At 44.0% G+C, this 13,876-nt stretch overlaps 2 protein-coding genes across 2 annotated transcripts in view; one reads left to right on the top strand and one right to left on the bottom strand.

Moving 5' to 3' along the window:
* LOC119170158 (WD repeat domain phosphoinositide-interacting protein 4-like) lies at nucleotides 1–11,996 on the bottom strand. Its single transcript, XM_037421225.2, has 11 exons — nucleotides 11,676–11,996; nucleotides 11,178–11,252; nucleotides 11,001–11,105; nucleotides 10,470–10,557; nucleotides 9,160–9,254; nucleotides 7,247–7,332; nucleotides 6,653–6,775; nucleotides 4,761–4,846; nucleotides 4,577–4,678; nucleotides 4,300–4,418; nucleotides 1–175 (listed from the first exon to the last, which is right to left on the bottom strand). Exons 1-11 carry the CDS (start codon nucleotides 11,725–11,727, stop codon nucleotides 66–68), a joined length of 1,041 nt encoding a protein of 346 aa, XP_037277122.2. The 5' UTR covers nucleotides 11,728–11,996; the 3' UTR covers nucleotides 1–65.
* A 678-nt stretch (nucleotides 11,997–12,674) lies between these two features.
* Nucleotides 12,675–13,876, top strand: part of Eip78C (Ecdysone-induced protein 78C) — a 108,632-nt gene continuing 107,430 nt past the window's right edge. Inside the window, exon 1 of the mRNA XM_075879002.1 lies at nucleotides 12,675–12,933. Coding sequence (XP_075735117.1) covers nucleotides 12,828–12,933 — 106 coding nt within the window. The 5' untranslated portion in view covers nucleotides 12,675–12,827. The remainder of the gene's footprint in view (nucleotides 12,934–13,876) is intronic.

The raw sequence follows: 13,876 nt of genomic DNA, 5'->3' as shown, positions 1-13,876 counted from the left end.
TAAGAAACAGCTAAAAACAGGTTTATTTGACTAGTCATATGTACAAATTTACAAGTCGCAGATTATCAGAGATCATCATCTTCACAAGCGTCCAGGAAGATGTCATATGCCTCCCTGTTGCAGTTGCCGTCCTTGGTGAAGACGTACTTGTGGAATGAGCCGTCAACACAGATTGCTACAAAAGAAAGGGCATTTAAGTGTATTCATTTTACCAAAGAGCTTCGTAATAACTGAACTAATTGTGGACATCTACATTAGGCCCTTCACTTCTATATTTCGGACAAACAATTTTCTTTCAATGCAAGGGAATGAATCTGGCTCCCCAGCAAGATTCTTTACTATGAAAATGACATTTAATTATGTAATAAATCCAAGGATTTTACATGCCAATATAAAGCAACATTATAAAGAAAGGATTCATCAGGATTATCGAAATTCCAATATCTGAGTGCATACAGGCCTGCAACAGCAGCTGCCCATAGCTGCCGAGAGAACCTGGCTGTGTGTTCTAGCAACTGTCATGTCAAAAACTTAAAGGGGCTGTCCACCGTCCTTCACTGCTATACTGTTTTGTGTCACAATAAATAGCGTAACATGGAAAAGTCAAACGATGCAGCGGTTTCTCTAGAAAGTGTGTAGAAATATTTAAAATAAAATTTTTCAAACTGCGTTCGGTTTTCTTTTATCGGCGGGATAAATGCCCACAAACCTGGTCAGTGGAGGCGATGGCAATCATCATGCCGGTGAAAGTCAAAAACTGAAACTGTGTGCAATTTTTGCAGGCTCCAAGTCTTGTTTATTAATAAAACAAATACCTTAGTGGTCATTCAAGGCACGCAAACACTTTTTCGTGGTTTTTATGAGCGGCGGCGGATGCCATTTTCACATTTCTCCACCAGAAGGTTAGCAGGCGGACATACAGGAATCGACCACGCCGCCGGCAGCGCCGCCAGGCGCCTTTTTAAACGCGAGACAAAAAGAGCAAGAACTAGTCTCTGGCAAAGCTTAAAGCCGCCTCAAGTGCGTAAAATACAGTTCCAGGTTATACAAGCTTGTTTTTAAGCAAAATAAGTCTACCCTGCAAGGATTTCTTGTCCTACCAGTAGATTGACCACATCCCTGTTGGGGATGCAAGCGGTTATCTTTTGTCAACTTTCAACCAAGTTTATGTTAGAATTCTTTTTTATGGGACAAAAGCATGCTCGTCGCTGCTAATGTGATGAACGATCTTCTTATTTGCAGCACAATCAGAAATTTTTTTCAGAGCAGTAAACAGTCCCTTTAACTGTGTTCGAGTACAGGTGTGTGCCCATATGTGTGCTTGTGTGTTGATATATTGTGCACTGTCTCTTTCTGCACATGTTACCGTATTTACTCGATTCTACCGTGCCCTCGATTGTAACGCGCACCCGATTTCCACCGCGAAAAAAAAAAAAAAAAACGTAAGACACCGATTGCAACGCGCACCCATTTTTCTCGCTGGCCCGCACGATCGCACCACTCGAAAAAACGACTCCTTTCGGAAGCGTCTTCTATTTAAATATGAGGTAGGGGCGAAGCTTGTGCCCATCTGACGTGTAACAGAGCATTGCCGTCACTGTAGTTTTACCGTGGACCGATGTCAGCACGCGAACTTGCTTCGCCCCCTTCTTCTCGACGGTTGTGGTGCCAGGCATGTCGAAGTAAAGAGGCGTCTGATCGGCATTCCCGATTTGCCCAAGTAGGTAGCTGTTGTTGCGCCGCAAGTTTAGGACGAACCTCTGAAAACTGTGAAGCTTTTGATCGGACTCCTCCGCAAAACTTTTCGCATATGCATGTTCCCCTTCGGAGGAAAAAGCCTTTTCTTTTCATAAAATTAGTTAGCCAGCACCTGCTCGCTTTAAACTGGCTCCGCATTAGACTGTTTTCTAAGACTAATTGCATAGCCCGCACTTGGAGCAGTTCTGTCGTCACGGGCCGCTGTGCCGCTCGCTGCTCAAGCACATACTCGCCGAGCAGCTCTTTAATTTGCGGAAACCGACCCTGCTGTAGTCCACTGAAGCCTTTGCGTGAAGCTTTGCTGTTGACAATTTCCTGCTTTTGTTTCCGCCGGTCCCGCACATACGTTTCGGGAACTGCGAACGACCGCGATGCGGCCCGATTTCCGTCCGTTTCTGCACACGCGATGACTTTTCTTTTAAAAGCGGCATCGTGGTGCACTCAAGTTTTTGGAGTCGGCCCTTCCACACTGTCGATGCTAATGCACTACTAGATGACGAACCCCTCAGCACACGTACGAAGTGCCGCACATGGGAAACACATAGGGAGAAATGGCCAACGCGCCATGCCGACGTACATAGGGGGCGGCCATTTGGATTTGCCGATGGCAATAGATTGACCGTAATTTTTGTTCGTACTCGATTCTAACGCGCATGCGATTTATGAACTCGCTTAACCGGAAAAAAGGTGCGCGTTAGATTCGAGTAATTACGGTACTTTAAAGGGCCACTCACCAGGCCCCATACCAAATTTTAGTTGTTGGGTGTCCGATGAGGAACATTTTGCCACAAAATTTTTTTTGAATCCGTTCATCACGAGTGGAGAAAACGGGTTTTTTGAAGCGGTGCGAAGCGACGACGAGGGGAAGTGAGCTCAAAACCCTTGCCGCTCCTCCGCATAGCCTTCGCAAGACAAATCTCTTCCCCACCCTCTACGGCATCCAACCAAAGGTCACGTGCGCATGACGTGCCCAAACAAGTCCAACCCACGAGCACGCGAGCGGCGTTGCTTTGTTGACCAGCGTTATTTTGTGGTCTTCTGCCTGCTTCTGCCGGATAGTTTGGAAACGCTGGCTTAGACGCGGTAGAATAGATGAGCACAATGAGTGCGGGAAAGCGTAGGAGCGTTCCGCGGTGGTCGTCTGCTCAATGCGCTGACCCCGGGTACACGAATGCATGCGAAGAGCCGGCACATTAGCCCCTCATCTCGTTGCAATTCACAGGAGAACAATGGAAAAAAGATGCTCACATTCCCTTATTGCGTCTCATTATTTAACTAGAGCTTTATTAATCTCTTCAAGCAACAAATTACATAAACTACGCATGCTTTGCTAAATAATTTTCGCCATGTCACGTGCCACTGTTTGCAACGTCAGAGCAGAGTTGTCTAAGTAGAGGACCAACGTCACTGCATTGCCGTGTACGTAAGGACATTCATACGCGCACGTCATGCCCTCATTCTCTGGGCACGCACCGGCAGAAGGGAGGGGGAGAAGCTTTCATCTTGAAATTTGACCCATTTCCGCGCAGCGTAGCGTTGCAAATTTCGGCAGACATGATCATGAACGCCTCGTCTACGCATTGCGCTTGTCAGCTCAAAATTGTCAAACCTGGTGAGTGGCCCTTTAAAGGGATACTGAACAAAAATTGAAAAAACTGGCGAAACTTTGAAATTACACTTGGAAGATGACACTGTTCCAAAAAACGGAGTTTATCACACGTATTTTTGAACAGTTTTTGACGGATTGTGAGCGCGTGGGAGCTGCTCTCGAGCACGAGCAGCGACGCCGAAATCACCAAGGCGCGTGCAGGACGGACATGTTCTTATCCCCCTTTTCTTTTTCTCCAGCTGTCCTTTCACTCCACTTGTTCCCTTCCACAAAAGCGCTGGCGCTTAGCCCCAGCCGGAAGCATCGTACGCTGCTGTTGCTGTTCATACCGGTTCTGGGAACCGTAGAGAAAGTTGAACGAGTCGAGAGACGCGGGCGATGGCTGGCATTGTTGGTTTGCCAGTTTCCGGCGAGTCTGACCTCGCCCAACGTCATATCCTCTAGTTCACGGCGCTGCCACTAGACTTGACAGTTTGTGAACAATGCATTAAATTCATTATTTTACCGTAGTTTCTGCTTGGTATGAAGTTTGTCCCTATCAATTTCAGGATCCAATCTAGCGAATTGGCTGAAAATATTGGCAGCAAAAATTTTGTTAAATATCCCGAGGCAGAGTAAAAACACGTGGTTGTACTAGGGATAACCATAAAGGCGGCCCTAGTGGGTGTCCCTAGAAGTTGCAGCACAAAGGCGCTTTATATTCCTTTAATTGAGTTCATGTTGTCGAGGCTAAAGGTCTCAAACCTAGGCTGCAGACATGTATGCAGAGTCGACGGTCCCTGCACACAACAAAATTAGAACAGCAGTGAACAGATCATGCAGAGTCTGCAGGTTCAGCTCAGGCTCGCAATGTGCTGTCTGTTCCGAGTGTCTCCCATGCACCGTGCATGTAGGCACCGCCCGTATGAGATGCAGCGGAGTCAACCACCTACCGTACACCGATGACCCAGTTCCAAAAGCACAAATGCAGGCACACTCGGCTTGTACTGTGAAGTTTGCCAGAGCCCACTGAGACTCCATGTAAGGTCCGAGGAACACCATCTTCTGAAAGCTGCATACAAACCAAGGAAACAGACAGTGCTGGTATTTGGTTAAGTCAGTGGTGCCCAAATACGGGTCCACAAAGCTATTTTACATCATTGCATTATATATATTTTGCAGCGGTAGAGTATTTACAGAACAGTAGTAGTGCCACAAGCACTGACTCACGTTGATCGTTTGTTTAGCTTCGTGTTTTTCAAGGCGAAGATGTGGATTGTCCCTTTGTCACTTGACGCACAGATGTACTCCGAGTCCTGGCTAAAATTTATGCTGAAAGACAATGCATCAGATGCAACTAACACGTCCGAAAATATGCCACCAGGCAAAAATGCCAACATACAACAATGCATACCAGTAAAGTGTTGCCGGGTCAGCTCCTCTCCTCAGCTCCACAACCAGGTTGCGTTTCAGAGTATCAAATACTCTAATCAAGGTGCCCTGCACAAGAGAATACACAAATGTTTATGCAAAACTCAAAGCAAGAAAATGTGAATGCGTGCATTTGAATCTATAGAGTTCAGGACTATCTGTTGCGTTGTATGCTGAAAAGATTTCCGAACTCTCACATTGTACTACATGGCAGATCTACCTAGGCAAGCCACTTGAAAAATAGTCTGAGTGAAACACAGGGCTCACTAATATCACTAAGATGATAATATCCTCGTGATGGTGGCAAATGCAATGCAGCTGGCATGGGCTACGTGTATTTTTAGGCATCACAAGCATAGAGTGTGAAATTGGAACACAAGAGTACACACACTGCTACCCAAATTCTGAATTAGTTCAGAAGCAAGCAGTGTCACGTGAAGCTAAAGATGTAATTTATTGTATTTATGCCATTCCGATGCACACATTTTTTTTACAAACTAACAAGAAAAATAGTTAAGAACGAGCATCTTTCTCTTAAACAATCCGTCAAGCCCTGTTGACGGAACCATTGATTGATTGATATGTGGGGTTTAACGTCCCAAAACCACTATATGATTATGAGAGACGCCGTAGTGGAGGGCTCCGGAAATTTAGACCACTTGGGGTTCTTTAACATGCACCCAAATCTGAGCATACGGGCCTACAACATTTTCGCCTCCATCGGAAATGCAGCTGCCGCAGCCGGGATTCGAACCCGCGTCCTGCGGGTCAGCAGCCGAGTACCTTAGCCACTAGACCACCGCGGCGGGGCCGGTTGACAGAACCAGGGAGGGGAGAGATTAGGAGGATAAAATACGCATTAGATGCGGTGCCCTTCTTGGTAGCGACTGCTGTCAGCCTACTTAATCCTTGTTTCCCTTTATTTTTAATAAATGATATGCAAACACTTGCCAATATCCAATGTCACCAAGCTACGTGTTCACTTATTTCATGTCACGTGCCTAAAACAGCAACAGCTACCCTTTTGAAAAATATTCTCCCATGTTCAGAAAAGATAACTAAGCTGGGAACGCAAGCTATCCTAGCTGGCTGAATCGCAATCTGTTTAAGAAAGGATTATTAGAAAAAAAAAAATGACCCTCCGTTGTGACAAGGGTCTCGAACTCGGCAAGTTGCCTCAGCCTCAGCAAGTTGGCCGCAGCCAGGAACTTCGGTCCCATAGGGGCTGGTATAGTGAAGATGGTTAAATCAATGCTCACTAATATTTCCATTTAACAAAACGCCTTTTCCATATCTGACATATGGATAATTTATGAAGAGGATTTGATGTCCGGTTTCGATGCCAATTTAATTTTCATCCCAGCGTGATAATTTAGCTCATAGGGGCCACATGAGGTACACCGCGGGAGAAAAAATTTGCTTTGAGACCAGTTCAGTCTCCCTGGCTTACGCAAACCAAGTGTTATTTATCACAATAGGCGAGCAAATAAAGGGAGTACGTACCATTCAGGAAAGTCATAAAACATTATTTCCTGTGAAGCCTTGGGTTGCTAGCAAAAGGTCCGCGGGCCGCATGCAGCCCGCATGTTTGAGACCTCTGCACTATTCCCCAATTTTCTGCACTTCTCTCATTACCACATTATCTTGGTATCAGCACTCGATCACCATTTAATAACTATGGAGTAGATGAGGCCCCGTGACATTTTCACCAACCAGATATACTTAGGCCATTTTTCACTTTGTGAAGTTCTGTGTGCCATAAAAGCAATACTTTGGATATTTTGAAGAACTATTAAGGCCAACTTCATGTTTGCCTATTGCCTTTCAATCAGGTACAACTAACTGCCTTGAACGTAAAGATAATCAAACAAGAACCTTCTGTGATGCAGTGGCAAGCATGGTGCCCTCCTGATTCAGTGCTATGCACGCAATGTCATTTTGATGGGCAGCGATGGTCACTGGTGACATGGACATGCTTGGCACAGTTGCAGAGAGGTCCTAAAAGTACAGAACAAAGAATGGGTGAAAATATTTACAACAGTGTAAAACACGACACTGACTGTGCAGCCGTATTTGGTGGTAAGGTGAACTTCTCTCAACCAATAGCGCATTAGAAAAGCTAGAAAAGGACATGAATGTTCTAGAAAGAATGTGCACAAAGGAAGCTACAACAGTGGCTTCCTACATTTTTGTTTGTTCGTTCATTGTTCATTTTCAACATTTTACATGTCAGAAGAAGGTACAGCTAAAAGCAGATTAACTGCCTGACAATGGCCCTACTATCCAAGCACTAGGATAGAAAATTTCACAGCATAAAAACATCACACCTAGCCATGTGTTGCATTGCTTCTGACTGCTCTAAAGTTAGAACTACATCAAGAAATATTTGACAGCAAAGTACAGTGTATGAGCAATCTCTCAAGACAGCAACCGTTGAAGCACAAGTTCACAAAATTTTTCACATCTCACCACAAGCTGGACGCCTCCACACCTTTGGCCAGGAAAGACTAGCAGGTGCCTCTCGGCAGCAGCAGATGGAGTCACTTGGCAGAGACCTGGAGAGAAAGGAATGAAATTGGCCCATACATCCATTTTAATTGAACTCTGGGCCTTTATGGTCCCATAGCAAGGTATGATCCCAAAGCATGTCGTAATTGCGCAGTCCAGATTAATGTCGACCCCTAGGCATTTTTAAACGTGCACCTAAATGCAAGTTTGCAACTGCTTTACATTCCACCACTGTCACAATATGGCCACTTGGCTGGAAATTGGCCTACAGTCCTCCTGTTTCGCATCACAACATTGCAGCCTTAGTACAATGTTGCCCAATAGATGAGAAGTACTTTGTGGATAGAGCAGCAAGCAGCAATTGAGCTCCCAGATGCAATGAATAAGGCACTGTGAACTTTAGTATGGCCCACTGAATTGTCGATATCACGTGGCCCAAGATATCATGTGGCCCTTGTAAAACATCATTTCATTTACAGCAAATGTCATTTGTTTGCTGTCACACAGGGAACTAATGCCATTTAATGAAAATGAGATTTTCTGTCGAATAAGTTCCCAAAATACATTTGCATTCGATTTCAGACCGAATTATTAGTCTCGATGCCAGCGACTTTTAGGGGCCTAACTGTTAACTTATGTATACGCAACTTTTATCATTTGTAAATACCTTATTCGTTACTAGAGCAAGTTATTACTGGTTTGATGATATAACAGCATGCGTGAAAGATTCTACAAAAAAAGCTACTTGCAAAGCTCTCAACTACAGCGGCTAAATGCTGGTCATGTTTAATTTTTGCTCTATTGTCATTTTTGCCTGTATCACGGATGTTGATAGTCTCATTGCACATATTGTGGTGACCAAGGTGGCGACTACACGAAATCACTGCCGCCGTCTCATTTCTGCAGCCGGGAAGTCAGCCAAACGCCCCGCTTCAGTTCAGTGGACTCTCGGCCGGTCATATCGTCGGCCATGTTGGTTTTCAAGTGCTTCGTGCAGCTGTGGCAAGTTGTGTAAAACAGCGGTGTTTATATTTTAGGCACACCTTTTTAACCATAAAAATTATTTTTGTTGATACACAAATGTTGCATAGAAGTTTTAGTATATTTTTATTTCTCCCAAAATCCACAGCTCAGGAGGGCTAAGGTCATGAGCATTGCACAATTACACTTGTTTTTGTCATGTGACAGCACACATGTAAAAGAACATTAGGTCTGCTTAATGTCATTTGTTGCAAGTGACATATTTGCCACTCGAGAGAGGTATAACAATCCCCCATTATGAATTATCGAAACCACGAAAATCTCCCAATACAGCTGTTCTCATTATAAGATTATCTTGCTTTTAACATGCCCTCAGTTTGCGAATTCCACCTGTGAGAAAAATACGTGAAGTTTCATTGATCTGTAAGCAAGCTCCTGAACATTGCAAGCAGTACATCAAGTTGCATACATGATGACCATGCAATTCCATAGCTCCAAAGTAATTCTGCCCCCGATTGTGAAGGCAGTAACCAATCCTAAACAGGCACATCTATATGATATCAAAATTGCACAGCTAGTGGCCTAGATCCAGCAATGCCTATACAACATCATGAAAAATCAATGCCGGCAATTGTTATCACAAAATATCAATGATTTCTGCTTTAGCACTGTTACTGAATCAGTCACAATGCATTCGAATGAAGAGGAACGAGACCTGTATAATTTACTGTTTTTCTCCAAATTCCCACTGCGACATGGAACAAAAAGTATGGCTGAAATGAAGTAGCATACACTTGGAAAAAGTTCCGGTAGCTTATTTTCACACTGAAGTCAATCATTCTGATCCTAGGCGATCCTTAGGAAAGTGTAAGTGCTAACAAAAACATAATTACCTCTTGGATTATCCCATGTGTCACATGTGAAAAGCTTGGCTGGGTTATTGAGAAACGACATGACATGGATCTGACGCCTGGTCACCACGAAAATCCTTTGCAGAAGAGAACAAACAAGTAATAATATACAACATGAGTAACGGCCAGTTTTTCAGTGATATCTTGTGATATCTTGGCACTTCAGAAATTCTTTACTTAAGAAGTGACAAGTAAGCATGTTTCCCATAACAGACAGTAAAGATTTTCGGATTATTAAAATTCATGAGGTCAAGCAAAATTTGTATTAAAGGGGCTTTGTAACACTTTTATAAGTAATTATCTAATGGCTTCATTAAAAAAACTTATTGCCCCAAAAATCCAGCGTAGCAAAACTTTTTAGAATACACTGTGTACAAGTAGAGTGCGAGGGATTTGCTGCACGCTTGTTTTCTGCCTCTCTTCATAGTACCAGCTGGTGTGCTGAAAGCAACGCAGGGAGGAGGATGATCAAGGGTCGATGTGTGTCCCTTTGTCAAACCCTGTCATAACACAAGGCCCCTTTAATTTTTTTTTTCCTTCGAACACACAGCTTTCAGAGTGAATGTGAGCGCAAGCGCAGGTATGTGGTGGCCTCCCATGGCGGCCACGGTAATTAGGCAACTCACCAAGCTGAAATCAGCTAACAGCCATGAACTTGGACATATGCATTACTTGCAAAGAGAATACAGAATGATTTCTAGCCAACTGATAATTGTAAATTTCAGGCTGTGTGCTGCGCTGTAATGTTTGACATGCGTGTTGTTGTGAGCCTTGAATATAGATTGGCAGCATTTTACAAACAAGCAGAAAAAGTGTTGAAGGGCCCTTTTAAATATTGTGCATTTCAAGAATGAGGTTTTCAACACAGAAACTTAATTGCCGGCAACTGACGAGAAAAACATTTCAGTCATCTGTAAGCCTAAATTTTAGAAAAGCAGCTGCTAACATAGCACAATGAATTTTTGAAGTAACAGGATGGTACACAGCGCAGTTAATATGCTTGTTTTTCGCAGCACATAATGTACTATTGCTCCGCAAAAGTTATTAAGTATACATCAACACATCCAAAGGCATGAGTGTTGTCAACAGCAATCTGCACGATATACTATGCAGGGGTGCACTGGAGATCTGCCGATATCAGGTAAAAAAATGCAGCGCGACAATATGCACCACTTCACTTCTCCCAGGTTAAGAAAGGGCTCTCGCTCCTAGGAATATGCTAATGCACACATGAAAGCCACGGATCGCATCTGCTTGAAGATATCATGCCCAATTCGTGTCAATATACACACCTGTCCCTCCTTAGCCTCACAGCCAGGACAGCAGTCGGGAAAGTGAACTCCATGACAAACCGCTTTGTCAAGTCGTCCCAAATAAGCACTGCAAAATTATTTATCATGTTACCCACAGCCCCCGCTGTCAATAGAAGGCAGCACTGCATTACAGTGGAATGGGGTGTGTGGTGCAAGTAGCAGCTACACATAGAAATCAGCACAAATAATTTGCCACATTACTATCTTGCTTCAAAACACAATTACACGTAATAGTTATACAGATGAAAAGAAAGCATCGTTGGAGGCAATACTGACATCTTGTGGTAATGTATTCCACTAATGGATCATTTTCGAGAAAAATGACATCTTAACAAACTCTGTTTCAAAAACTTATTTCTCTTACTTTATGTGCTTGGTCAAGGGTTAAACAAACAGATTCAGGTCGTGAAAAAAAATGCTTCAACTTTTTATGCCTTCACACTAGTGCATTGTACGCCTCCGTAAGTGCACTACGCCAAGAGTTTTGTGCCAAAATAAGCGGGAACATACCTGCGTTGTCGGCAAACTTTGCCGAAGGTCCACCTCCAACAATAGCCAACAGGTTCGTGCGATGCAGCATTTCGCATGTGGCAAGGCTGCCCACCTGAGACATGTCTGTCAACAAGCATCGTTATGTAACAGCGTCTACAAATTAAAGAACGACCGAAATTAAAGAGTGGCAAGTACTCAAGTGCGCCTTCTCGGCAAGTGGTTCCACGTTGAATATACGCAGTCCAGTGTCCATGCAACAGGAAAAGCAACCTAAGGGAAGAAAAAGATGCAGTTGCGACGTTCCCATGACCTCATGCGCTGTGCTGAGTCGTCCAGCAAAGACGACTCCAGTGGGGCTGCTCCAGGTGCTAAGAGCGTGCCAAGAGTAAAATACGTTGTCCAGCATTATACTGTCACTGCTTTAAAACACGCGGGATAAACTGAAAGAGGCTATCTCCTCCGCTATCTGTGCGTAGGCTATTCTAAAACTCCCGAATCACAACTCGTAAACCTAAGGATATGCGTTGGCACTCAACAGAAATATGACAGGGACCCATCTTTCAACATGCATTGTACTTCACATTCTGAAGCGTTTAGCCTAAACGGTACAAGAAACTAATGTACGGCGTAATGAAAAAGATTGACTCGCACGGTTACAGCGTGTGCACAAGTAAACAAAGGCAGCTGTCCTACCGTGATCTTGGTTGAACTGAAGACAGAGCACTTTGCCTTCCGTGTACGACATGGCTGCTAATTAAAATGTCACTACCAGTTTCAGAAGCACGGGATCATTATATTATATATTAAAAGGGAGTTCAGGGGCGCAACAGAAAGCGAGCGCCGCAGGACACTACTGTTGGCACGAAGAAAATAATCACACAAAACCCTTGACACAGAACACCACTCTCTCTCTTTCAACAGGGTGGCTAGACATATATGACCAAGTTCTAGTCAAGTTGACCGAGTCAACGCAAGCCAATCCGTGGTTATGGTTTCGTTTTAACAGTTTTATTGACATTATCGCTGATTGAAGCACAAGCTTGATGCCACACGTTTATCACGAGTCTCACGTTGCAAAACACTTCACGCGCGCTCTATTCTTTTGAACGCACTTCCAACAACCCTACGCCTTCCCGACGCGTTTTACGTTAGGAGTTTTTCAATCATAAGAGTCGCGACACTCCCCATCGTCTCTATCATCGAAATTCAATCTCGCCGTTGACAAAAATTGTGAAGTTTGCTGATTGTCACGTCATCAGTTGACAATAAACACAAACTAATGAACTTCTGTAACAACGCCAGCGTTGTTTTGTGGCGTTAAAAAGTTTGCAAGAAACGCAATTTATTGTTTTTTTCTTATTATACCTAGATGACGCGACCATCTGCAAGTTTCAATAAACTTGACCATGGGTTTGTGCAGGTTTTGGAAGGTGGTGTCGCAACTGGTACAATTGAAGAGCTCTGGTTTTACGTACACACAAAGTAGGGACATCTGGCGGGCTAACGGTACTTCGCTATCGCCATATTGCCGCTGGGCGCTCGCGCTCTGCGGCGCAGGAGCGTCTGCTTGGCAATTTTCTCTCCGCAGGGCTCGCGCTCGCCGGGCACCTGCAAATGGCTGCACCGCGTCGGGATTCGCTGCAATGCAACCCGGGCGGCGGGTGCAGCTCCAATGCAAGGCCTAAATGAGACCACGGTGCAAGTGCGGCGGAGGGCGCATTTCAAGGCGGCCTGGCGGAGCAGTGAAGAGTGCGGGACCGTTTGCAAGCTCGGGTGCCCAGCCCAGCTCGCCCGTTCGTGGAAGTTTTGCGTGTGATGTGCGATGTGCCCTGCTGATGCGTTGCTATGGACTCTACGAATAACACGGAGGAAAGAGAAGACGAAAAATGTCCCAGCACCGCTCGCGCCTCGACTCCTGACATCAGCGAGGATACTTCACTGCCCGACCAAGGCAAGCGCGCTGCGCTGGCGTTGCAAAAACGCACGCACTTTTTTTTATTTTTATTTTCTAAGCACCTATCTCTAGGTGCAAATACGCACCTTAGGTTGCTTTGCTTGTTTTCTACTTTTACCATAGTTGGACAACTGTGTGGGTTTTTCTTTTTTTTTTTACCCCGCTGCTTGCCTCTCTATGCATTTATTTTTGTTTTCTCATAACACATCGGCCGAAACTAACATAATAATGATGTTTCATGGCAGTTTGCGACAAAAAATGTGTGTTCTTTGTTTTAAAAATGTTGTAACGTTTGCGCTTTACAGTTAGAAGTTCGTATTAGTAATATATATGCAATAAACAGAAGAGCAGTCAACAGTTTCTGCAGGGGAAGGTGGATACAAATATGTATTTATAAATTTTCAGTGACGGGTATATTTTCTATTGTACACATAAGAGGAGAGCAATACTACAATGACCACAATTATTGCATATCTAGTTTCGACGCGAAAAAACATAAAAATAAAAATAGTCTTTTTCGGAAAGAATTCGAAAATATTCCGCTCCGGGAAGAAACTCTTTAAGCAATCAGTTTCGTTCAATGCTGCCTTTACAATTGTCATCCAACAAAACGGTTTTAGAGTCTTGCCAATCTCTCTGACCATCAGTCGCCATTCGATCGTTTTTACTTTGTTTTAATTGCCTCTTTTTTTCTATTAGGACAGGCCTTTGTGGTGTTTGCTGGCTCACGGTTTATCGAACCTTTGAAGATCGTTTTGACAACACTTCAATCGATTTTTCCCGGCTGGCTGCTTTTTTTCAATTTTTTTTAGTACTTGAAACGTAAAGTTTCTTGTAAGTGCTCTATTATTTTCGGGCGCGCTTTGGTATTTATTCACTTTACAGGACTTTTAAGAAGGATATGAAATGAAGCAAGATGAAAAATATATTTTTGTAATCG

Source organism: Rhipicephalus microplus, chromosome 2 (genome assembly GCF_043290135.1).
Source record: "Rhipicephalus microplus isolate Deutch F79 chromosome 2, USDA_Rmic, whole genome shotgun sequence".
Classification (NCBI taxonomy): Eukaryota; Metazoa; Arthropoda; class Arachnida; order Ixodida; family Ixodidae; genus Rhipicephalus; species Rhipicephalus microplus.
Note: the sequence above shows the minus strand (reverse complement) of the source record. Positions and strands in the feature narration are given on the sequence as shown.

Coding starts and splice junctions, on each gene's coding strand:
- LOC119170158 (XM_037421225.2), bottom strand. CDS start 11,727: ATGTCGTACACGGAAGGCAAAGTGCTCTGTCTTCAGTTCAACCAAGAT. Junction 9,255..10,469: donor GTGAGGCTAAGGAGGGACAG/GTGTGTATATTG, acceptor TCTTCTGCAAAG/GATTTTCGTGGTGACCAGGC. Junction 176..4,299: donor AACTGGGTCATCGGTGTACG/GTAGGTGGTTGA, acceptor TTTCTTTTGTAG/CAATCTGTGTTGACGGCTCA.